The 27,031-nt window shown below is 40.8% G+C and overlaps 1 protein-coding gene across 1 annotated transcript in view; it reads right to left on the reverse strand.

Moving 5' to 3' along the window:
- GBE1 (1,4-alpha-glucan branching enzyme 1) overlaps positions 1–27,031 on the reverse strand; it is a 106,837-nt gene that overhangs the window by 16,490 nt on the left and 63,316 nt on the right. Inside the window, exons 9-13 of the mRNA XM_018576140.1 lie at positions 17,339–17,454; positions 16,461–16,588; positions 11,329–11,427; positions 11,121–11,231; positions 4,857–5,028 (exon numbers count right to left, since the gene is read on the reverse strand). Of these exons, the coding sequence (XP_018431642.1) occupies positions 4,857–5,028; positions 11,121–11,231; positions 11,329–11,427; positions 16,461–16,588; positions 17,339–17,454 (626 nt within the window). The remainder of the gene's footprint in view (positions 1–4,856; positions 5,029–11,120; positions 11,232–11,328; positions 11,428–16,460; positions 16,589–17,338; positions 17,455–27,031) is intronic.

Consider the following 27,031-nt stretch of genomic DNA (forward strand, 5'->3'; position numbering starts at 1 on the left):
TGGCCAAGTTGAAGATTATGTGTGCACCTGGTTTTCATAAGAGTTTCTGAGGGTGAGGTTGAAAATATGTGCCCAGAGTGAGGTCCCTGGGATGAATCACTGGTGGCAGTTGTTAACTAGACAGGCTAATCAGGGTTACATACGGTTGTTTGAGGGGGTACTAGAGGATGTGTCAGAAACATTGTTGAAGTAAAAAAAAAAAGCTAACAAACTTTGCAACTTCATAATAAATTAATCAATGCAGTAGTGAGGAAACAAAAAGAATATTCAAAAACATTCCCAGGAATGTTGGAGTCCTAGTCCCCCCGGCTGTACTCAGTGGTTCCTCCTATAGTGACAGAAGGATCCATAGGAAGAACTAGAGTGCCATGAACTTTACACTCTCAGAAGAGACTGTTTTTGAAGATTCCTCAGCTAGCGATTTCTCCTTACTATTGCAGCAAGAAGCATTGCTGTTTGGAAGAGATGTGAACATCTACTGTGAGTGTTTGCGGGCTATAATTGGATCTGAAGTGTGGGAGGTCTTAGCAGAGGCAACAGAAGGAGAGCAGAATCAAGGAAGCACAGCAGAGGGATTGCAAGCACAGGGATCTAAGAAGAACATATAAAGGACCAAGTATAACATAAAAGGAAACTCCAAGAGAAATGCTATTTTTAATGCAGCGATAATAGATGTGACATTCAACAAATGGTTTACTTTCCTATATAGCTGTCCCTTGGTTGATCAGTGTACCCCATGCTGTGTAGGTTGGTGTCATGCATCTTTGGAGCACACAGTTATTTCTGTATGTTGTTTCTCAATAGGATCTGTGTTTCACTTTTAGATGGACCCAGAAAATAAAAAGATATTACATTCTGTTACATTCTAGAACATCTGTGTGTTCTGAATAAACACAAAGATTGAAGTGTTTTTTTTTCTTTTCTCAATGTCATGTTGTATTTTTATGCCCAGCCAAAATGTGTGTGTTGTTGTTGTTGTTGCTGTTGTTGTTTTGTATTGAGTGGGGAAGGCTATAACCCCTGTCAACTTTATATAGCTGTCTGTGTCCCTGTTGCAGATTTTCTCTCACTTCTTGTCTGGGAAAACTTCTCTCACTGTGACAGAAGTATGGGAAATCTCTAACCAAATCTCAGATAGAAATAAAAACTGGATGGGGGTGTAACCCTTCTCTAAGCCATTCAAAACATTATGGCTGGAAATACACTTCACAGCACATTTTTTTGAGAATATACATGGATAACCATTACTAGAGATTACTTGGACACAGAGATGTGTCCCATTGGGGATATTTTCTTTCACTTCCTGTCTGATAGCCACAAAAGAAATTGAGGATTTGAGAGGAAAACCCTCCAAAAAAAGAGAAAGATGGTGTCAGCAGTCACCATTGGAAGATTTCCCATATTTCCCTGTTCTCATGATAACAGACAATGTGGGATTTGCTTTCACTTTGATAACGGTCACCAGGAGAAAGAGTGGATCACCCAAAGAGGGACGGAGATGGCAATAACGACCTGACAGGAGTTCTAATCCATCTTCACTCCAAAACGTAAAAAAAAAAAAAAAAGCTGCACTTTGAAGCAGAACTTAGGGGTAAATCAAAATGGTAAGTGCCAGTAGGTACAACTGGCTCTGCCTCTAGACAGGCAGAGCCAGCCGTCAATCAGTCAGCTGTGTGGATCTCAACAGTATTGTCAGGATCCATCCCGGCTGGGGCGCTCTCAGTATAGAGCGGGCAATAGCCCGCTATAAAACTGAGCTTTGGGTCACGGGAGGAGGTTAGTATATGTCCCCCCGTGACCCTAAAGAGAACTAGGGGATATAAAAAGTTACACCATAGTTCTCTCTCTTTTTTTTTTAATTACCTTTAGACTGGTTGTTTGGAGTGGCCTGTGAGTTTAAGAAAGCATTTTGTTCCAATGTGTAACACACTGGACGTGCTTAATAAAGGAGCAAAACATTTCAAAACCTTGCAGGTGTTCAATTTACTTTTAATAAAAAAAAAAAAATAGTAAGAGTTATTATAAATAAATTTATATTATGAATGATGGTACCGGTCCGAAGCTCTTGATGACCTGAGGAGATCATTGGATGCAATTGTGATCAAACTGTGGCACATCCAGACAGTTAAAATGGAGAAATTCTGGGTGAACAATACTTTGTATCCTTTACATATCCATGCAATGTAGACGTGACCCTTCTATACAAAGTTTAAATAATATCATTTACAATATGTTTAAAGTAAAAAACAAAAATCATAAAAACGATGTTTACATTTCAGAAAGTGCTCTTGCATCATATTTTAAAGATTTTTCATGTTTCTTAGCAAAACAGCTTATGTTTTTACCTTTAGGGACCTAAATACTACACCCCAGTGATCTCGCTGTCTGGTTCTATCTAATCATATTTCTTAAAATCAAAGTCTCCTGAGCAGAAAACAGGATTAAAATAGGTGATTCATCTTTGTTACTTGTAACAGAATTGACTTCTACCAAGAGGGCAAACATTGCTTACACTATTACCCGTAAGCAGAAATTAAGCCAGGAAAGTAGCACATATGACTCTTACTGGTTGCAAACTCCAGCTAGAATCTCCTTCTGTCAAAGAGATTATAACACTGAAATACACAGTATAGGAGATTTGTCATTTAAAGAAGAACTCCGGTAAACCGGAATAAACTTTCAAGTCTAATTAGTGTAATTTCTCAAGGTAGGACACTTGATGTTTAAGAATTCATTACTTTTCTTGTGAACTATTTACTAAACACTTTTTCTTTTCTCGGTACACAGTGACAAGGGTTTTGGATTCCATTAAATAAAATGGTATTCATCAATATGCAGTCTTGAGAGTTTTAATGAGAATTAAATACAAACAATAAGTTGTATGCAATTTCTGAAAAACAACAACCAGTTCCACTGTAAATCCCAAATCCAGGCAAACTGTTACATACACAGATAAAATACACATATGGCAGCTGTTTTACCTGCCAAATGATTTGTGTTCATCTATTTCTGAGGTGCTCACAGCCCTGCAAGACTGTACATAAAGGTCGGTGTCCTGATTTTACACTGCTAGGTCATCCCCCCAGCCTGTGATTCGACTGTGAAGGGGCAGTAGCATCTCGGCCTTCTATTCATTCTTCATTCTGCTCTTTGCACCTATCAACATGTTCCTTGCCATCACATGTGCAATGCAGGTTGGCTATTAATGCTACTCCTCCTGCTACTCCCAGTCTTGAGTGTTGCTATGCAGGGGGTTACAATAGGTTTATACCAGGTACAATTAAGGTACCTGTAGTAGCTGCCCTTTTGTTTTTTTTTACTAATTGTGCAGTTAACTTTAAAAAAGCAAACATGAACACTGTTTAACCTGCGTACAATGCAAATCTAGCTGAAGAAAACAGATGAAATTAGCAGTCAGTACAGCTGAAAATGCCTTCGGCTATAGGCTCAGTATCAGCAATAAAACAACTTCAATAATGTTGGGTACATGTGTCTTACATTTCAAGGTTACAATTTGCATAAAAAACTAGCAACATAATCAAACACTACTGGATCTCATATTTTGACAGTATTTAATAAGAAACTCTTTTTGCCACCCACAATAATTATTACAACTGTCAGTTGCCTACATCAGGGGTCAGCAACCTTTTTCACAGCAAGAGTAATTTTACAAGCATTAGACAACCAGCATGCCAATAAACAACAGCGTGCCACAGTCTTAGTTTTCAATTTTTGTACTCAGTTGTACTGGTAATGGCAAGTGATTAGCACAACTATGAGTGCAAACATTGATTGACTGGTGCACACAAAAAACATATACCCTGTTTCCCCGAAAATAAGACCTACCCTGAAAATAAGACCTAGTACTATTTTTGGGAATTGCTAAAATATAAGACCTACCCCGAAAATAAGACCTAGTGTGTTTTTTTGAGCCCAGAAAAATATAAGACAGTGTCTTATTTTCGGGGAAACACGGTATACTGTATATGTACTGAGAAGATCAGCCCCAATTTCTGCACCTACAGACCTCAGATCAACCCAATGCATGCATGCACTTCAGACCTCAGATCAGTCCCAATTCATACACTTCAGACCTTGGAAAAAGCCCCAATTCATACACTTCAGACCTCAGATTAACCTAATGCATGCATGCACTTCACACCTCAGATCAGTCCCAATTCATACACTTCAGACCTCGAAACAACCCTAATCCATTCACTTCAGTCATTGAAACAGCACCAGTCCATATACTTCAGACCACGAAACACCCCCAGTCCACATACTTTAGACCTCGAAAATTTCCAGTCCTATGTATATGTCATAAACACACCATTTTATACAGCTAACATAGCCTTTTATATTGCCAATATAGGTTGATATCAAATTTTTTTAATCATGGACGTGCACTGTCTAATAAAGAAAGCTTATGCATAACCATTAAAAAGATTTTAAATACTATCACTACTATAATCTAATCTATGGTTCAACCCGCTGGTTCCAATGTCAGTACAGGACACAGTAGTAACATAGCAGCCGGCAGGTGGAACCACATTGTGCAGTAGGAACCAAGCATCCGATTCATCCAGAAGTGTGCTAGATGCTAAAGTATCTACATGTGTCTTAGCTTTTGCAGAGAGTGATTATTTCAGGCATGGGCTCTGGGAGAGGCAAGTGTAAGATGACTTCCTCTGAATAGTCTAGGTCTATCAGACAGAAGGGTCTGCTTTAAGAGCAATTGTCATAAATCTTAAGCTAATAGGAAACAGTTTATTTGACTACAAGATGAGATACAAGAATACACCTCAGGCAAGCAGAGGTGTAATCAAAGCAGTATGTTTGAGCATTATCGCACCTACCAATGAAATTAAGATATCCTTCACCTCCGAGAGCATGTGTGATCAGACGGATCATCTTATGGAGCTGAATTCCACGATCGATCACAGCTGTTAAAGGAGACGCGACACTCATATTGGTGTACATTTCAGCATCCATCAGCCAAAACGCCAGGGTCTTATCACCAACCAGTGCCTAGTTAGAAAAACAATGAACGGTTTAAATTACTGTCTATAACAAATGTTGAATATAACTGTGTGATATACAGCTACTCTATATTGTACTGAAGTTTTGTTAACCACTCTCAACTACAACCAGAGAAACTAAATGGTACTACCAAGTCCTAAAATCAACTTGCTCACTAGGCTGTTGAGTGCTCACACCAAAAGGAGCTTGTCATGGCTCCAAGGAGAGCCACAAACAGCAAAGATGATTGGCACACGCCAACAATTGGCAGCAGGCCTACAATTGGCAGCGTAGTAAAATCTTTAGTGAATTAAACAGCATACAACAAAGAACTTCATCTTGAAACTCATATTCTGATGAGTTTCACCCACATATAAGCTTAATCGTGGAGATCTCATCTGTAGGGGAAAAGGTTCAGATTAGGAGTTCCTAGGTAGAGAGCTGTGTTGTAGGTTGCCCAGTTCCTTAAAGCTTTTACTAAACCAGATATGTTGGTGTGCTGCTGGTCTTCATTGCTTCTTTTCTCAGCTACACTCTGTTTAGGTGTATTGTTGTCTGTATAAAAAGTTACATCATTGGACAGAGGCCATTCACAGGCAGAAATTTCACATAGGATAAAAGATGACAGGTTTTGCCTATGGTTGTTTTCATCACTGGAATATTGGAGCTGCACATTTTAAGCTGAAACAAATGCCACCAAATTTCTATTTAATCTAAAAGTCAGTGGTTTAAACAGACCGGTAATGACATGGAAAAGCATGACGAGTCCCAGCACCACCAAAAGCACATGTATGAAAGAAGAAGCTAGCCTATAGTTATATATCAGTTTTTTTTAGCTGTACTGGTTGTCCCTGCACAATCTTGACCAGAAACTGGCTTACAAACTTGTATTTCACGTTTAGGAGTGAACAGCTTCAGCCAGACAGATTAAGGTAAAACTGTTTCAGAGGATATACCCATAACATTTTAAATTTATTGCACTAGAAAAACTGCAAAGCACTCAAAGATGCCTTTGTGAGGGACTTGGTAGATAAATATCACATCCATTTACCACAATCCATTTAAAAGGCACTGAAGATTCAAAAACTGTGTTTGCTTTACTGATCCTTGTGGAGGGGAGTGCATACAGAACAGTTTATATAGTTTATACACAAATTGAGTAGTTGTCTCCCTCCTGTTTCATGCACTTTGGACTAAAGCTTCTTGGATAAGATGATATTACAGTCAGAAACCCTGCGTTCACTGATACTACACATTTTCTTTGAAACGTGGCCAAAATCCCTAACTATCATAGCATAGGTGTTATCACACCTCAGAAGACAGACAGCGGAGCTCTGGTTAGCTATAAAATTTGATCAGCACAGTATATCCAAACCAACAGAGATATCTGAAAGTAGCCTTAAAGGTGAACTATGAGGTGAGTGATTTACATTCATCCTCATAGTTAGATCTGACGTATGACATTTAAACTGTTACACGTCGGCTCTATTGATCGGGCAGTGAGCGAACACATAGCGGCCACTAGCCCGCTATATACTGAGCTTTGGGTCACGGGAGGAGGTTAGTATATGTCCTCCCGTGACCCTAAAGAGAACTATTGGATGAAAAGGTTACCCCATAGTTCTCTTTTAATCTACACAAATTGTTGCAAAAAAAAAAAAGAAGGGCAGGCGTGTTTAGAATTAGCTTATTTGTTCTACCTATGTTTGTTTGTTTGGGTCTCTTATGGGTGGTCAGGCTAATTGATTTCCACTCAATACTGCCAGTAGTTTGTGTATCTGGAGCAAAAAGTCATGTTAAAATGTATGTATAGCCAAAACGTTATTTCTAGTTTTAGAATAGGGAAGGGTCAAAACATGTTCGTTAATTCTGTGCTGTATGTCCCATTTCCCTGCACATCCTGTCCTGGAGACTCAAATAGAAAGTGTGAGTGAAATTCTTACATCTAAGACAAATCTGCGCCCCCCTACCCGCCAACCCTTACAAGATTTACCTTCACCTCTTGTCCTGGTGACAACTCTATACATTTTGAATTCCCCTCAAGGTTTCAGTGACAGTGGTCATCAGGACAAAAAGAGAGAGCATGCACAAAGACAGCAGTAAATATTAACACTTTTAAGTTAAATAAAGGCTGCATAAAGGACTGTTGAAGTCCTTCATGCCTTTTTTTAGATTAAAAGTGTATGTGTAATATATCAAGAACTCCAGATACACAATACAATATATACCTGATTGGGACGGGAGAGGGATGTGTCACTGAAGGCTTTGCATGGGCTTGGGTGAACTTGAGTTACATCAAGCCAACACACATCACAAATATTAAGTATAAAAACAAGGAATTATGACTTCTTTGAGGCATAAACTGATTCAAAACATTTAGCATCTTGCAAAGCCAGTAACAGGTTTTATTTCATAAACCTTCTTTGCCATAAAGCGCTGCAGTATATGTAAACTCCTGATGCTTGTCTATATTACTGAGAAGGCATTTCTCCTTTAAACCAACTAAACTTTAAATATTCATCTCATTTCCTTTTTAAAAATGAATGTGATGTGCAAATCTGACATAAAATCACATACAACTTTCTGTCAGTTATTTTGTATTCAGTAGGGGTGGGATGTATGAAGCTTAAATGGCTCATTATGCTGTTTTATAATTATAAAAGCTTTAGCTCTATAATATGCACACTGTCATTGACTCAAAGCCACAGGCTCCTGTAATTAGAGCAGCACCAAAAAAAAAAAAAAATCCAGGAAACAGAAGAGGAACAATGTTCAATATTAATACTTGGACAATTGCCAGTGAGTTCCAGACAGGGGTGGAAACGCATTTAATACAGAAACTATATTGAATGAGCTATGTATCTGGAATGCAGCCAACGGCCGGTTAAATATAAATCGGATTAGAAACATAAAATGTACAACTTCTTTAGGATTGACCGTCCCACATAGGCAATTTGTACAACAAGGACATTTGATTGACATGGAAGGAAAGAGATAGTTTCAGGCAAAGATAAATGAAAGAGGTATGGCCATTCTGCCTATCAACATCCCATTTGTTTCTCAAGTCAGCAATAAAAATCCTAATTTTCATAGCACTGCCTACTATTCTCTTACATAGAAGTAAAAACAACCCCTGCAGTGGAGTTCCCCCTGTGCTGCAAGGGCTACATTTCCCCTTTTCTGTCTAGGGGAACATTAAAAAACAGCTTTACTTACCTTATCACTCAGGGCTAGTTCACACCAGAACTGCATCACAAGTGCGTGCGTCTGCACAGCTGCAGTGTGATTTGTTGCGTTTTAGAGCAATTTTTACATCGTTGTTTTTTTTTCAAAATGTAAATTAGACGTATTATGTCACTTCCTTCTTCCTGTCAAAGTACTTCCAATTCTGCTTTTTCTTTTTTCATTTTGGATGTGTTCCTTTGCGTTGCATGCGTTTGTGATGTGATCCGAGCAGCTAAAATAGGGCAAGCAGTATTTGTGTCTGACTGCATCGGAATGGACTGCACTGGTGTGAACAAAGCAGCAGAAATCCCATAGTAAAGCATTGTGATGCTTGTTTGAGGCAGCTGCCAAACTAAACGAACTGCATCACAGCTGCATCTGGTGTGAACTAGCCCTTACTCCCCTGGCAGCCAGCGCTCTCCTCTTCCCTCTGAGGCTCTAAGTTGTGGGCAGGCACCCCGATGTCCACACTTACAAAGCAGCAGTGCTGCTCCTACATTGTACTTCAAGGTGCAACCGATGGACAAAGCTCTGAAGTGAAGCGACTTCTGGGACCGGCTGCACAGAGAGGAGGAAGCCTCCAGGAGTGAGGGATAAGGAAAGTAAAATTGCTATATATGGGTAACCTAGGCAAAAACAAGCGTTTAACCCTTGAAGTGTGGGGGATCCCCACTGCAAGAGTAGTTTAAATGTTCCCTAGCTCGTTGCCTGGCTGTCTGGGTTTAGCACTTTTTAGGGTCACGGATCCAGAACAAATAAGCAGCAAGTGTGAAGTAGGTTGGAATAGAGGAGTAGCACCCTTGTTCAGCGCTAGGCATAATGAGAACTTTACTGGGAATATCAAATGGAGGAACAGGAAAGAGCAGACGGACACCTATGCCATCTTGGTGAAAACAAAAGAGGCGGGTTAATAAAAGTATTATAGTAAATATGCACATAAGATCAAAAGACTTGCTGCAATGAAGACATCTAGCTGTACTGGTAGTTGTCATCTTAACTCTATTTAAGCTGCATGAAAGATGGAGCAGGAGGTGCTGATGACCTTTACACTTTAATAAATTGTTTCCCCTCAGAAATGAGGGCCTGCGTACATGAGTTTTTGCTTGCTTCAACTACTTTTATCTCTCCTCACAATTCAATAGGAATGCAAAAGTACTTGAAATCAGTTGATGCAGATTATAGCAGGTGAACTGCAAATGCATCCGTGAAGGAACTCAGAATGATATAAAACTGAGCTCAACTGCAGAAAAAAATGTACCTAAAAGGGTGCTGTATTCAATCATTGATACAAGCCCTTAAAGGAGAACTATGGGGTTAAGGCTTTACCCCATAGTTCTCCCTAGGGTAACGGGAGGACACAAACTAGCGTCCTCCCGTCACCCTAAGCTCAGTATACCGCGAGCTACTGGTCCCTGTTTACTGAGACGCCACAGTATACCGTGAGCTACTGCTCGCGGTATACTGAGGCACCGCAGCTGAAGCGGATCCCGACAATTATGTCTGGATCCGCCCAGCTGCGTGAGTGACAGCTGGCTCTGCCTATCTAGAGGCAGAGCCAGCAATACCCGCCCCCTCCCCATCCGTTCCGCCAGTCAGCGCTGGCGGATCGGAGCGGGGAACCCAGCACCTCCCCTGTCACGGCAGAGAGCTGTGACAGGATCGAGAGGTGAGCGAACGGCGGTATGTGTTCGTTCACTTCCCGATCTACTGAGACAACCTGTGACAGTCTCATTGTCACAGGTCGGCTAGAACTAGGAGGTGAGTGAAAAGCACTCACCTCATAGTTCTCCTTTAAGATTTTACACCATGTGTGCTGTCAACAGGGCCGGCGCTAGCGCAAGGCAAGTTGGGCACTTGCCTTACGGCGCCAGGAAACAGGGCGGAAATGTGACAGTCGTCCGATCGATACGAGACTCAGTGTGTGGGCTGCCGCTGCGGGCGGGCTGCATCTGAAGGACGAGTCCCCGGCCGCCTGCCGCAGCGGCGCTGACCTGTGCAGTTTCACGTCTCAGACTCAGTGACAGTCTCACTGAGTGTCTCGTCCTTCCTTGGCTACGTCAGTGAGCCCCGCCCCTGGTTCCCCTGGCCGCTCTGTCGCATGTGAAGGACTGAAGCGAGGGCTGCAGGAGGCGGAGCAACGGACGGACCGGACCAGCAGGCAGTGTGGCGGCATCCTGGAGGCGACGGCGACCTGTTGAGTGACTCGGGAGCTGCCCGGTGGCTGGTGCACACATTTGGAAGGAAGTTGGAACCGAGCGAGGAGGCGATTTCCCCCTCTCTTGGTGACCCTTGGTCGGACTCGTATCGGGAATCGGGATCGGGAGCTGGCTGAAGTGGGAGCGGTATGTAATGTAACAAAGACAAAGTGCACGTGTTATGCTGCATTGTATTGTATTATTTTGTATTGTATTGTGCATTGTATATACAGTATATTGTATTGTGTATTGACAATACAATATACAATACAATACAGTATTGTATTGTGCATTGTATAATATATTGTGTAAAGTGTATTGTATTGTGCATTGTATATTGTATTGTTATACTCCATTGCGCTGTATAATGTATTATTGCTGGGATTTGTAGTTCCTCTATAACTGGTCAGTGGTAATCTGCATTGCGCAGTATAATCATTATACAGCGCAATGGAGAATACCACCAGCTATAGAGGACTACAAATCCCAGCAATAATATAGAGCTGCAACCAATCGACAATAGAAAACGTTGTCAATGTTTTTCATGGTCGGGGGGGGGCAAAATGTACCTTCGCCTGACTTGGCAAAAATCCTTGCACCGGCCCTGGCTGTCAATCCTGCACCTGTAATTTCAAAATATGAATTATTTTTTCTTCACATTTTAAAAAGAATATGTATTACTTGGTCATGGCTTTCAGCATAGGCTATGCACTTTTCGCTGTATCTCCTGTTAGTGAGTGTATGTACAATATCTCCCATATTCCAATCCTCATCCTTCCTCTCTTTCAGAATCTGCAATAAAACAAAAAGCCCAGTGACTGCCTATACAGTAAAAGATATTGGCTAGCATTGATATACACGTTTATAAACTGCTATGTGAAGAGCTTACCTGGATCCATTTATCAGGTACTGCCATTGCTAGTCGATAGTCAAACCCGCAGCCTCCCTGGAACGTAGGGCTGCAAAGTGCTGGCATCCCAGATACATCCTGAATAAAAACACAAAAATTGATGAATTATAACACAATACTTTTTATTAGAAATTTAGAAATGGTTAAAGAGGTAAGCTAGGAAATAAAATTTAAAAAATCAGCAACAAAGCAAAAGTTACTGACTTATATTTTCTGACTTTCCCACTGTAACACATGAAAACATGGTAAAAACTGTTTAAGTACTTCGCATTGGATGTAAAATGGAGTTTAGTAGAGTATAGATCCAATTGTTTTATTTCATTTATTACAGGCATTTATATAGTGCCGACAATTTACACAGCTTTTTACATTCACATCAGTCCCTGTCCTAAAGGAGCTTACAATCTAAGGTCCCTATCTCACATACATACATACAAGGGCCACTGTAGACAGGAGCCAATTAACCTTCCCGCATGTCTTTGGAGTGTGGGAGGAAGCCGGTGGACCCAGAGGAAACCCACCCAACCACAGGGAGAACCTGCAAACTCCATGCAGATAGTGATCTGGCTTGGACCCCCAGTGCTGCAAGGTAGACATGCTAACCAGTACACCACTGTGGTGTCCATCCATCTATTTTATCTATATCCATGTTTTTTTGCTTAACAACAAACATGGATGTTTATGCTTTGTTAATGTGATGCACTGGGTTTTAACAAAAGCACTGAATGCCCATGAATTCAACCCTATGTAATTAAACTGCATAAAAACACATAGGGGTTAACTAGAAGTGCACCAAAATGAAAATTTCAAAACCAAAACAAAACCGAAATAAAAAAAAAATATGTCGGGCCAAATAACCATACACTGTCCTCAATTATTTACAAAAACACTCAGCGATCACAGATCACTGAGTGTTTGTAATCACTCTCCTTCCTGACAGCTGTCACAGGAGGCTGAGCGATTGGTGCGGGGAGGAGAGCTCAGCCTGCTGTGACAGCACTGGCTGTCTCGCCGATCTGCGACAGGAGATTGAGCGGTGTGGGAGGAGAGACGCTGGCCGCTCACAGTGCTCTACTCCCGCAGCGCTTGGCTGCCTGTGACAGTTTCTCTCCTCCCCGCTGGGACACACAGCAGCGCCCAGCGGGGAGGAGAAAGACTGGATGCACCGCTATTATGCATATCGGCATTATGCAAAAAGTGCAATTTTCGGCCGATATGTTTCATCGGTGCATCGCTATTATTGCATGAAAAGAAGATTTCAGTTGTCTCTAAAAAAGATGATTCTAACAGTCATGCATTCTGAAAACTCCAGTAAGTGTTTTAGAGCAGAAGGACTGTTTTCAGAAATCCAGATTGAACGATACTAAATGGTCTTGGTGAAATGTTATGATCTGCCTGCAGTTCATTTTTAAAGTTAAGCTACATGATTCAGAAGTGACCACCCAGTGGTGTTTTAAGTGGAAACCAGCAGCTCACAACCTCAAATAGGCCACACAATCATGCTTTGAGAGCTCCTAAATTACTACTGTGCTATGGCTACTTGACCCAAATAAAATATAAGCACAATGCAGCAGAAAGTATTCAGACCCCCCCTTCACTTTTTTACATTTTGTTATGTTGCAGCCTGATACTGCAGTTGTTTAATTTGTTTTTCTCATCAATCTACACTCAGTACCCCATAATGACAAAGTGAAAACAAAATTTTAGAAATGTCTGTGAATTTATGAAAAGGAAAAAACTGAAATATCACAGGTACTTAAGTATTCAGACCCTTTACCCAGTACTTTGTTAAAGCACCTTTGGCAGCAATTATAGCCTCCAGTCTTTTTGGGTATGAAGCTTTGCACATCTGGATTGGGGGATTATATATACAATTTACAGATCTTTATCACATGAATAACTGTGTCCTGCTGTCAAATAAAGGGCTTGCTTGCAAAGGTTTATTATATATTTTTTTATTGATACATAGGACATGTTTCTTATATTTCAACATAAACATTCCTAGCAACTTATCCAGTTTTGTGTGCTTCGCAATAATCTCATAACAGAGTCATTACTCATCAATTCTCTGATTGCTTCCTGTTTGCAGCTTGGCATATGAATTTAACAGCTAGCAAATCCTGATAGATAATTTCCCCCAAAAGACTACTTTTAGGAAAATTAATATTGTCTGCTTGCACAGCAAGAACATCAAGATGCTTTCCAAATTTTTTTCTCCATCTTCCGCAAAGCCTTAACAGTAGGAAACAAGGTTATTTCAATGACCATTGATTTCAGACATTATATAGTATCTTACGCAGCATGATCAAATTAAAATGTTATATTTGATAGTGTACAATCCAAACAATATGTTCAGATATATGCTTTTTGTCTTTCCAAGACTGCTGTTTATCAAGGACACAACTGGAAAATGCATTTATTATGCAGCTATCCGCCTAAATAATAGTAAAATAAAATCAATTCACTTTCTTATTTACCTACTGTTTAATCTTCTGAAACTGCAAAAGGAACAAAAAAATAAATAGTAACCTGGCAGTACGGCATCGCATCAATGTAGATTTAAAGTGATATTAAAGCTTCATTTGTTTTTCTATTTTTATAAATACTTGTACAGATCCTTTGTTGTTTTTCAGTAAAAATGTTCAGTTCCTTTGTTTTCTAATAGGTCCCAGCATCGCTCTCTCCCTGCCCCCTGCACGGGGGCCTTCACGGCTATAGAGGCACCCGCGCTTGTTTGTACTGGCCGTGTCCGCAAGTGGCTGCGTGCATCCACAGACACACACAGCCATGCAGCAGGCCATGCCCCTTCTTTGCGCCTAACAGGTTGATTGATGGCAGAAGGAGCTTATGGCTTCTCTGCCCTCAATTTCCTCCCCCGCAACCAGGAAGTTCGGGAACGGAGGATCACTTCGGGGACCAGCGACGCTGACAAACGGCGCTGACAGGTAAGTGTGGGGGGACGGGGGACACAGAAAAGTGCTGGGTATTTTTTACCTTCATGCAGAGAATGTATTAAGGTAAGAAATGACCTGCCTTTAGTAATCCTTTAAAGAGAATCCATTGTCACTGATTTTAATTTTTTTTAATGGTACGTTTAGTGAAAATATCTCGCAAATGTGTACTCAGTTTTGAAAAGTGTCTCTATTTATAGTTCTATAGGTAAACATAAATGCACATAAGACAGTCCAGTCTGAGTATCCTAGATGTGTTTCCTAGTTAGAATTGCTACACAGTTCTTTTTCTTTCTCAGTGCAAATCAATCTGATTGCTCAGATGGCCTGCATAGACATTGTTTAGGTGATATGTCCTGTTATCTCAACATTAACTAAAAAGGTGCTCAACACAGTCTGACACAGAAAGAAGGGCTAATAATAACTGAACTTCAGGCAGATATAAAGAACATAAATTAAAGAAGCTCTTATTCATTAATACATCTGTGTGTGTCTGTTCCTGGGTAACACTGTGCCACAATGCAGTCAGTAAGCCAATAAACTTGTAGAGGCTAGATTCCAAAAGTCCTTAGCAAGGAAGTTTATTGTACTCAGTTAGTAACAACTATTTCACAAACAGCACTGAGTCTTCTTAAGCCAGCTAGTAACTAGTAGCTAGTAACAAAAAAAAACACAAAGAAAAAGCCTACCTCTGTCAGAGATCTACCTAAACATAGAAAACAGTTTCACCCTCACTAAATAAAGGTGCCAAACTAAGCTTTTAAACACCTGCCAAACATACACTACATTCTCTCAGGTCTCAGTATACCTCAATGCAGCAGCTTGGGAGGTCTCGGTCTCTCTCCCTCTCTATAGTGGCCTATCTGCTGCATCTCCTTTTAAAACCTTCCGTCCACCCCGTTTAGGTGAGTTAACCCATTTTGTAACTGTCCGCCTGTTTCAACCTATTGCTAACATAGTAGCCAACAATTACCTCACCCCGTGGCCAGTACAATCTGTCACAACATCATTAACTGTATTTGGCTAAAAGCAGTGTAGGCACCTAAACTTGACTGGTATCAGCCTGTTGCGGTTCCTGTAAAGCAGAACTGGAAGAGGGATAAGCAGCACAAGGGGCCAATCAGGTATGCTGCAGTGCCCCATTGCCAACAAGGAACATGCTTATGGGAGGAGAGAGTTGAGTGGCAGAGAGATGAAGCTACATTTCCTCCACTTTTCAGTCACAGGCCGGGGGAAGGAAAAATACCTTTATGTGTTGCTTAAGGGTTAGTTCACACCATAAGCAGTGCATCCGGTCGGATTCTGGCCGGAACGTACTGCCCTGCATTGTGGCCGGTTCACTTTTTTGCCGAGCTGGAGGGGGCGTGGCAGGCCATTGAAGAGAATGGCACCGTAGCCACGCCCCCAGCCACAATGCGATCGCCCGCATGGGATCGCAAGGCACTTTGTGTCTGCAGTGCGGTCCAGTGCGATCAAAATGCTGCAAGCATTGCACCGGACTGCCGGCACAATATGCCCTGCCATCCCGTGCGGGTGATCTCATTGCGGCCGGGGCCCCACGAAATAGTGAGCCGACCGCAATGCGAGGCAGTGCGTTCCGGCCGGAATCGGACCGGAACGCACTGTATGTGGTGTGTCCTGCCAGAGAGTACTGTGCTGTGTGATAGGGCTGTGCACATAAGACAGTCAGAAATGAGTAAGAACATTAATATTTATCATTTAAATGAACAAACCCATATTTTTTTTTAATATAATCTTGGGCACATCTTTCTTTAAAATAGATTGAACTGATTTGGAAAAAAAATAATAATAATGAGGCATTCTTATTCACTTGCTTCGCTCTAAATAGCAGAGGCTTTTTGACTGTATCTCTATAATAACTTAACATTCCAGCACATTATAGAAGGTTGTCCTGTTTTAATTAAAATTCAATTAGCTATATAAACGTCCCGCCTGCACCAAGCCTAATACATCAAGGTCTCGAATGTTGCATTCAGACTACATTTAATGACATGTTGGACAACCTAAAAAAATTTCACGTTTTTTAAAATTAATTAAGATCTATCTGCTTGTTATGTGCTGGTATTATATATTTTTTATAGTCAGATGCAACCATTAGACTGCATTATATTGTTTTGTAACGACAAGTCTTCAACTTACCTCAGCTATTGTGATGCATTCTGGGTAGAGGGTATGAACCATGTGATTTGCCAGCATGAGGTACACAAGCGAGTCTTCATCCACTTGCAAACCAAAATACTCATTGTAGTCACCTGAGAATCCACATCCTAGGATGAAAAAAAATATTATTATTATTACAACTAATATAAACATAATGTGCATTTTAAATGCTGAATCTATTTTGATTGAGATTTCATGCTGTAAGCTCTTTCCCTGCTTGTTAGCATTTGGAATGCTTCTAATATCTGCTGGAAGTGCCTGGCAGATGATACCCCACAGAGTAACATACATGCTTGGCTGATCCCCCATCCAATACACCAACCCAGGGGCTCTCAGACTATGGCTGCATGTATAACCACTGTGCAAGGTCTTTGGCGAACTACTGCATACTGATAAACACACAATAGCGACTATGTTCTGTCTTTATCAGTATACAGCATTTGGGTATAGACCTTATGCAGGGGTTAGACATGCAGTCACAATTCAGATAAACAACAATTACAGGGCAAAAATTAAACAAATTACTGTATCCGAGTCAGATAGTCTATGCAGTCTACTTTAAAGTGGATTTCCACTTTTGCTATTGAATTTGAGAAAACCCCACTATATGTGTTCCTATTTACACAGCCTACCTAAAAAAAGCAGTGCATGCACTACTTATTTCCATCGCAATGCATGGTACTGTGGTACCGTGCGCTGTGGTACGAGTCAGAGGTGTGTTTGGGTGCCGTTCAAAGGCACTGTTCACTGTTAACATGCTGTAGGTGAGTTGCGCGGTACCTTGCATTATTCGCATGGGACCGTGTGATTAACACACAGCAACGGTGTGAACAAGCTCTTAAATGGTGTATACTTACCAATCCCATGGTGGTGGTAAAGCATAGAGGTAACACCATCAAATCTGAAACCATCAAAACCATATTCTTCAATCCACCACCGCAGGTTAGACAGAAGGAATCGCATAACTTCCCAGCTGTTAGGGTAAAAAAAAAATGGTATTTTCTGATGCACAGAATTAAAAAGGAAGTCGTATCAGTTAATAGATTTCTCAGTCCATGAGGTTAAAGCATAAATACAGTATACTGGGATGCATAACCCTACATATTGAAACAGACTGTAAAGAGTTCTCCAGCTAAACAACCAAAGAAAATCAGTGGGAATTATAAAGATCATCTTATATCACTCAGCTACCAGAGAGATCAACTGATTACTAAAGAAGGCCCTGAAACTTACAGGGATATTCACAAAAGGGTGAAGTGTTTGGAGAAGACAGGCGAAGTGAACAATCTAGGACAACATAGCTGAACTGGAAAGTGAGCTGAATTGGAGAATCAGCTATGTTGTCCTAGATTGTTCACTTCTCCTGTCTTCCCCTAACTCTTCACCCTTTTGTGAATATCCCTGTTGGTTTCCAATGTTGTTAATTTGCACCCAAACGTCAAGTTTTTGTTTTTTTATTACCAAAATGTTAAATGTTTTGAGACTGCAACTATAAGGAAAAAACGTTACATATAACTGAAAGAACATGTAGGCTGTTCATGAAGTACCTTGGGAGAAAAATAGGTTTTAAATAAAATACACAGACTACATTGCGTGGGTAGCTGTTAAGAGTTCTCAATCTCCCTGGTAGCATGGTGCACCAAGTACCTGTGCAATGTCTGTTCACTCACAATATGATATTAAGTTAGTCTAGTTAGTAATAAAGGTACAGTGCTACAGATATCCATATTGCCTGTATTGGTATCAAGCAGGCCTGGTTTTGTGAAAAATGGCACATAGGGTGCAGCTTGGCTTTTAAAGAATGCCTATTTTAATTATTTTCTATAAATCATTTACATATATTACTCCTGCAAAAGCAAAGCTCTTATACCCACCTTTCAGGCAGTCCATATCTCCTACCCTCTCTTTGTTCTAGCACTGCAGCCACTCTTAAGAGTGTTAGATGCCAGGGTTCCCCTCTGTGTGCTGTGGTTCCATCCTCCAACACCTATCACTGGAGGTCTCAGCAGTGGTGTAGAGGTTGAAGGATGGAACCACAGCGTGTAGCTGTGGGTAATGGCATCTAACACTCCTAGAAATGTTACTTATGGATGCTTGAGGAAGTGAGATGGCTCTGGATTCCCTGTAGTTTTACTCATGAACACCCAATAAGGTGGAGGTTGTTTGGATGCTGGGTGGACAGCTTTAGCAAACCACAAGCGCTTCCATGGTGTTTCTGGGTTGTGACTGACTGAAGTGGATTTGAAATCGAAGTGCCAAACCTGCATATACAAGTTTGTTCTAACGTAAAATCAGATGGAAACCGTACGCACAGCCAAACTTTTTTTTAGGGGTCAAACCTCCACCCCCCTTTATCAGAGCTTGAGAGGTGAGAGACGTTATATGCAGACTAACAAAAATGCAGTGTTTATTAGAGCTGGTGTTTTAAATAGACACAAGCTCATCGGCAGCGGATTGTTGCAGCTGCTTAAAGAGTCTCACAGAGGCTATAACAAAAAATAGGTAGGCTGCTGCAGAGGTGATTCTGATGATTCTGAGGAAGGGGGCGTGCCCCTGAAACGCATCAATCTAGTGTACTGCAACCAGTGGACGGTGATGTGACCAGAGGCAGTTCTGATTTAAGTCCGGGTGGTGGTCTCCTGATGTAATTGACAGTGTGGCCTTTGATGAATATGATACAACTAATGTTTGTTAATACATATACTCTCTTTTTTTACTCTTTGTTAAATGATTTGAGGTGGCGCTCTGTTCTTTCTGTTTTTCTATGCTGGGGAGGTGAGTTTAACATTGGAGACTTTCAGCTTGCTTTTTTTTAAGCAACTGACAGGGTCACTTAAGCTTACATGTTTATGCTTTTTACCTTCCCCTTCTTTCAGTCTTAATCCCTACCTTCCCTCCAGCAAGTAACTTCACTTCCTCACTATTAACTTGAGTTAAATTAATGTTCATTTTGGCATTTCCAATCTTGGCAGATCCTCAGACGTTTTAGCTTTCATTTTCCAAATGTCATTGTATTTTGTGAGGTATACTGTTAAACGAGTGGGCATACCTTTACTTGAAAGATACTTCTTATAAAACAATTACTTCTTTTTTTCCTTCCATTTAAGTGCATTGCTGATCAGCAGCAAGCACCATATTGCCTTGGGCTTAAAACTAGAGATAATCATTTAAAGTGGAGGAGTTAAAAGGTAAATCTTGGACGGGCTGTGCATTGCAAACCGAGAAAAGAATATTAGGTTTTATACGGCAATAATCTGGTTGCAAAATCTGTTCCCCATCAGTGATTAGCTGCTCTTTTCTAGAATATTAATTAATAAAATGCTGAAATACAAGGTGACATTGAATATAATAGAACCGTGTTTTGCCAAAATGTGACAATTATATAGCTTATATTCATAGTCTATAATATATAAGTACTACTTCTCTGGGGTTTATAGTATAGAAATATTGAATATCTTTATGAAACACAAACTATACAAGGCTTTTGAAGGTCTTCAATAAATTTAAAAGTCTGTGTGTGCCTAGGTACCAGCTGTTCCTAATTTCTGGAGGGGAGTGCTACTTTTAACTGTACAAACTATACATTATATTTCATTAAAATTTTAACATTCATGCCAGATTAGCATTCAGTGAACCTGAACATACCAATAACATTTCTAATGCAACAATGCTGTAGTGCAGGCACCTTTTTTTTGCCTACAAGTTTGCTTACAATTACTTGGGTTAGTCTTCATAGCCCTGTGGAACCTCCTTGAGTTTGGGGCATAGACTATTCATGGAGTCTTGTTTTCTGCTTAAAGTGACATTAAACTCAGGTGATAAATCTTAAAGTACCTTAACTATAAACAAACATTTAGCTTATCTATGTATCACTCGGCTGTAGATCCGCAAATCATACCTGAATTGGTGCGGACTCTGTCCTTCCTTCTGGAGGGTGGCCACTTTTGTTACCCGTGGTCCCCATGTGTGTTGTAAAGTAGCCACCACTCCAAGCTCGCTCCTGTGATGGACTACAATCTCAAAACAAATGAGTGAACTAAACATCAGATTGCTGTCCATCATGGGAGCAAGCTTAGAGCTGTGGCTACTTTATAACACACACAGGGACCATGGGGAACAAAAGTAGCCACCCTCCAGAAGGAAGGACAGTGTCAGCACATACTTGAATGTATTTTAAGATTTAACTCTGGAGATTAGGGTCACTTTAAGTTCCAACTATCTAATACCAGTCTCTATTTGAAATTCCAGCCCATGAGAGCTGAATATACAGGAGACAGGGCTTAGTGCTGGGAGGGTAGAGGGACCTAATGGACTTGGACTGAAGCGCATGACCAATGTATACCAATGCATAATATGGGCCCAGGGCTTTACAGGGATCAATTTAAAGATAAACACAGGTACATTGAAGCTCAGTACTACATGAAGAATTCAAAGGCCTCTTTCCTGGGGATAAACTACTTTAAGATTTTTTATTTTTTTGTCACTAGAATATTAACTACCAAAGTACTAAAATGATCTCTACTGAAATTAAAGTAAATCTAAAGCCAACACCTGCAATCTCATTTTGGCCAGATTAACGGAAGGTTTATTACCTTCTCATTATTCTAAGTGGGAATTTCCCTTCATGTTCTGTTTGACAAAAGGCACAAAAACGTAACACTTCCACAATTAAATACAAAAAAAAAATACTGCCTATGGCACATGGCACTCAGGAGTTACAATATATCCCCTTGAGTATTACTTCCATACAAGTGAGCCAACTGTTTCATTAGAGTTTGACTTGCCTACAGAGGTGGAAAGATGGCATATGGGTAATATGAATAATGAAAAAGATTTACAAGTATGCATGCATGCACAGTTTAACTTGCAATTTCAGAGCATTTGCATTGAAACAATTCTGTTTTAAACGCTCTGAAGTGCTAGGACTTGTGGCACCCATCCGCTGTAATTTGTATTTACCTTTTCTATCTACTTTGCTTGAATAAACATAACATCTAAAAAAAATCACTGCTCATCATACTTTCTTCCGATAGTCTCCCAAAAAAAATATGTCGGTGAAGGTTCTCATTCATCCAGGTCACGGTATATCTGTAAAAAAGAAGTCAAGGCAAATGGACTTACTGTATTTTTCTTGAAGACGTTTCACTGGTCATCCAATCCGCTTTCTTTTGAGAAATACAGCAAGTCCAGTTGCCTTGACCTATTTTTTACAGATATCTCCTAAAAAAAGTAAATAGCTCAAACCTGAACCTAACATTATGCTTAATTTGTATTCAAGATGTTATAAAACTGCAATCACTAAGCTGAATACAAGTAAAGCAAACGTAAAATCAAAGAAAATGACAGTTAAAAAGCAGAAACAGATACATTTATCTCTGGAACATCCGCCAAGACCAAGACACAACAATCATTATTTTTACAGTGTGCGTACGAGTAAAAAAAATTTGTTACAGTAACGGTTTAATGAGCGTGTGTGGTGACAGCGCACAGAAAAAAAAATATTTTCCATCATGCAGCTAATTTTATGGCTGCATTTTGTTTGGCACAGTCACTTCAACAATACACTGGCAAATTAAACTGATAAAGATCCTACGGATTTGCTAAAATGAGATAGCAGGAGGCCATCACCAATGGGTTGGATTGCGGGTATTCTCATAAATAGAAAAGCAGCATGTAGAACACTGGGGCTCTGTTGAGTAGATTATTTTTAAATTCAACAGGATTATCATTTGTGAGGAGTAAACTCTTATTGTCAGGCTGGCTGCAGCAGTGTAAATGTAAGGGAAAGATGCAATGTATTGATTAAATATACTGTAGATAGGACTACATGTACCAAAGCACAGGGAAAACAAAATAAGCTGCCCTGGATTAGATGGGTTAATGCTGTAAGTATACAAGTGCTACTTCTGCCTAAAATCTGTTGCTTCGAAAGCTCGCCTTAAACAAACAGATCTCTTGTTAAGGAGGATTTAAAGAAATACCGGCTAACCCATCTCTTTTACAACCCTATGTGCAGTAAGGAAAAAAATCCCTTAGCTCAGGCTGACTTCAGTGTCCCCTGCTGCTGAAATCTGGTACTGGCAACGAGAACTACATATGGAAAAGTGTTACCTTTGGCAAAAACTGTAATTTCATGGTCAGTCTTCAGTCTGTCAGCTACTTCAACCATTTGAAGGGCAAGGGTCCCCAAAAACGAGGATATATCCCATCGTGAGTTGAATCCATTTTTTACATCTTGATGCTGACTTTATTTTGTTTTCTTTTTTTCATACATATGTATGTTTACTCCTCAAATATAGAGCTCTCTCGTTTTTCTATTAATATGGGCAACATTTCCCATCTATGTGGAGATCTTTGAAACAAGAGAAAACTAAATATATTTTTGATACCAGTTGAAAATATTAAGGCTTTTACACGGCGTGCCTCTACTGTTTATTCATAGCATTGTCTCCATAGCATTGTTAAGAATTACCAGTGGAACGCAGCCATATATATATACACGTGTGTGTATTTTTAGCATTTCTACAAATAAATATATATTTTTATAAATATTCGTTACATACTTGGAAGGAATGGTGGGATCCCCTTTGTGGGGAAAATTGCACTTTCTACTAATATAAAAAAGTAGGGGACCCTCCTTCAATATTTTGCATATTTTTCACTTTACCTTCCTTTCCCCATTTATACGTCAGGTGAATATAACTTTGTTTTTTTCCTCCCTAGACCAAAACAAGCACTTAACCCTTGCAGTGCAGAGGCAGCCCCACTGCAAGGATACATTTTGTACATGCCCAGAGTTCTTCTTAATATCTGGCAAGGTACCTACTGCCATCTTATATAGAGTTCACTCAATTCCTTTTAACTCCACCTATGGTTCTTCTAGACCAGGGGTGCCCATTAGGTAGATCGTGATCTACCAGTAGCTCTCAAAGCTGATGCTGGTAGATCGGGAAGGGTGTGAATGGCGGCCCCTTTATTCCATTTTGGTGTATTTATTTAGATGTGCACACATGATTACCTATTAGCCTGAGTCTGCTGAGCCAAGCTCCCTGACACCTTTCTGGTGGATACTGGTGGTTGAAGTGCTATGTATTACATCATAGAATATTAGTTTACACAGCCTGCTGCACTACACTATTTGCAAAATACAGCAAGGTGAGCCAGGAGAGAGAGCAAGGAGAGACAGCCAGGAGAGAGAGAGAGCGAGGAAAGAAAGCCAGAAGAGAGAGGAGAGACAGTAAGGAGGATGAGCAAGGAGAGAGAGCCAGGAGAGACAGCCAGGAGAGACAGCGAGGGAGGTTTTTCTCCGTTGGTAGATCTCATGTAGCTTGTCATTTCAAAAGTAGATCTTAACACATAAATTGTGGCCACCCCTGTTCTAGACTATAAAAGGACTCCTACTAAATCATGTTATTGCTGTATTTGTTATACAACTGTAGGTACATGGCACTAAAAGTGCTACATGTTATCTGTATTACTCACCATTGCTTTTATTATTTGATAGAGAGCTACAGGTGATGCTAAACCCATACAAATCATTAGAAGTAATAGTCTGACAAGCTGTGTAAGCATCAGCAGGATAAGGGTCATGCTACTTGTTCGCAGGCTGCATGGGGTACAGCCCCCTCCATGTTACTATGCTAAGAGCATTATCACAGAAGGAAATTTCTATTCTCCTTGGAAAACCCCATTCATGTTTTCCTAGAATAAATCACTTCCACTACAGGCATATAAAATTACAATTCCAACCTAAAACACCATGAAAAAGTAAACTTCCTTAAGAAATCTGCTAAAAAAAAAAATGTAAAATCCATCAAATGTGGTGCTAATATTATACCATCACACAGGTAAGATCCGTGATTCTTAAAGGTTAATAAAATTTACACGTTTTGTCTGCGGTGCTTCTATACGTATACCGCTCCTCTGAATTACAAGAAAAGCCTGTTGGAAATCAACAACTATCCGCTGTAGCGAAAATCTTCTGCCTTGTGGAATTACAATGAGCAGAAAGAAAATGAAGGGGAGGGAATGGAAAGGCCCAATCAATATTTTAGCACATTATAAATTATCTCAGTGGCATAGAATTTAGATGATAGATCAGTAGGCTATCCTCTATAAAGCCATCACATATTAATATGGTGTAAATCAGAGGACTAATAAGAACGCACAACTAGGTTTTTCTGAAACGTATTAACAATCACTGAAGACATTATGCGGCTATGCTAAAAATCTATAAGCAATTTCTGTGTTGTGTCTGACTTGCGAGTATGGAATTAGATGAAAGAGATAAGAGGGTTAATGGCACGGAGGACTCAGTATGCACTGCCATAGACCAACTAGCACCAAACATTTTATGGAGAGACTAGTAACAGGTTAAATATTACAATAAAATGTATAGATGATCATTTTGCAGAGATATAAAAAAAAAATCAAATATGCATTTGCTGTATAATGTTCTGATTTGGGGCTGAGCTACATGGGGGGTTTCTGATTCACTCGATGCCAGCAGCAGAAAAATTGCTCTTGATCAACCACAGTAAAAATAGTTCCATACGGAGCTTCATGCTCAAATTTTTTTTTCAGTCCTTATTGCTAATACAGTTAAAGCGGAAATCCAGATACAAACTTTCATTTAAAAGGGGAATTAGGAGGTGAGTGAAAATCACTCATCCTCATAGTTCGAGGCGACGTGTTACAATGAAACAATGTGTCACACGTCAGCTCTATAGATTGGAAAGTGAGCGAACACATTCTGTCGCTCGCTCACTTTTCGATCATCTCCCTGCAGAGAGCGGTGACCGTCAGTTACGGCTCCCTGCAGGAATTCTCCCCCTCCGATCCTCCAGGGCTGAGTGGAGGAACGGACAGGGGAGGGGGCGGGCACAGCTGGCTCTGCCTCTAGATAGGCAGAGCCAGCTGTCACTCACGCAGCTGGGTGGATCTCGACAGCATTGTCGGGATCTGTCCCGACTGCGGCGGTCTTAGTATACCGCAAGCTGTAGCTCACGATATACTGAGCTTTGGGTCACGGGAGGACGCTGGTATATGTCCTCCCGTGACCCTTAAGATAACTATGGGGAAATCACCTGGTGTGGTGGCTGCATTAGTTTTCTTTCTTAAAGGAGAACTATGAGGTGAGTGAAAATCACTCATCCTCATAGTTCGAGTCAACATGTGACAATTAAACTGTCACACATCGGCTCAATAGATCGGGAAGTGAGCGAACGCATACCGTCGCTTGCTCACTTATCAATCATGTCCCTGCAGAGAGCCGTGACTGTTAGTCACGGCTCTCAGCAGGGATTCTTCCCCTACCCGCTCCGATCCTCCAGCCCTGACTGGGGAAACGGGCGGGGGAGGGGGCGGGTGCAGCTGGCTCTGCCTCTAGATAGGCAGAGCCAGCTGTCATTCACGCAGCTGGGTGGATTTCGACAGCATTGTTGGGATCCGTCCCAGCTGCGCTGGTCTCAGTATACCGCGAGCTGTAGCTCGCGATATACTGAGCTTTGGGTCACGGGAGGAGGTTAGCATATGTCCTCCGGTGACCCTTAAGAGAACTATGGGGAAAAACACTTACCCCATAGTTCTCTTTTAAGGCTTTTCAACTTTTTTTAACCTGGTAATCTGGCCAGTAAGTTTGTTAGCTTTTAACTTTATTTAACAGACCAAGCTGTCCAGCAAAAGAGGGTTGATACAAATCATTTAACATCGAAGGGGTATATACGCATTAATTTACTTAAAATGAAAAAAGTAAATTAATTCATACTGACATTGTCCTTCCTTCTGTCCGTCCTTCTCCATGGACCATGTGTGTGATGTAACATAGCCACCGCTCCAAGCTCACTCACGTGATGGACTACAATCTCAATACAAATGAGCAAACTAAACATGAGATTGCAATCCATTATGGGAGAGAGCGTGGAGTGGTGGCTACTTTATAACACACACAGGGACCATGGAGAACAAAGGCATCCACTCTCCAGAAGGAAGGACAGCACCAATTCAGAGACATTCTGAGGATCTACAGTGATACACAAATAAGATACATTGTTGTTAATAGTTAAGGTACTTGAATGTATTTTTAAGGTTTAACGCCAGAGTTTGGTGTCACTTTAAGGCTGGGTTCACACCTGGGCGTTTTTCAGTGCTGATCGAAGCGCTGAAAAACGCTCAAGCAGTGAAATCCTATTAACTCCTATGGGCATGGTTCCCACATGGGTGTATTTTGACACGCTGAAAAACGCCCTACGCCCGAAATAGTACAGGAGCTTCTTTGGGGCGTCTTTCAGCACGTATCCATTGGTATTCCCAAGTGTGGCTCGGGGTTAACAAAGCGGTAACCCCCGAGCCACACTCGGGAATACAGCATAGGTCTTACCTTGTCCGCGATCCCCGGACAAGTGTCGAACGCGCGTTTCATTGAACAAAAAAAAGTGCTTAAAACGTGCTAAAAACGTGCTTAAAAAACGAGCATAAAACGCGCCTATTTGGAACGCCCAGGTGTGAACCCAGCCTAAAGCACTGAAGACAGAGCTTTAGAATGACAACCA

Source organism: Nanorana parkeri, unplaced genomic scaffold (assembly GCF_000935625.1).
Source record: "Nanorana parkeri isolate BGI_ZX_2015 unplaced genomic scaffold, ASM93562v1 scaffold57, whole genome shotgun sequence".
In the NCBI taxonomy this organism is placed as follows: Eukaryota; Metazoa; Chordata; class Amphibia; order Anura; family Dicroglossidae; genus Nanorana; species Nanorana parkeri.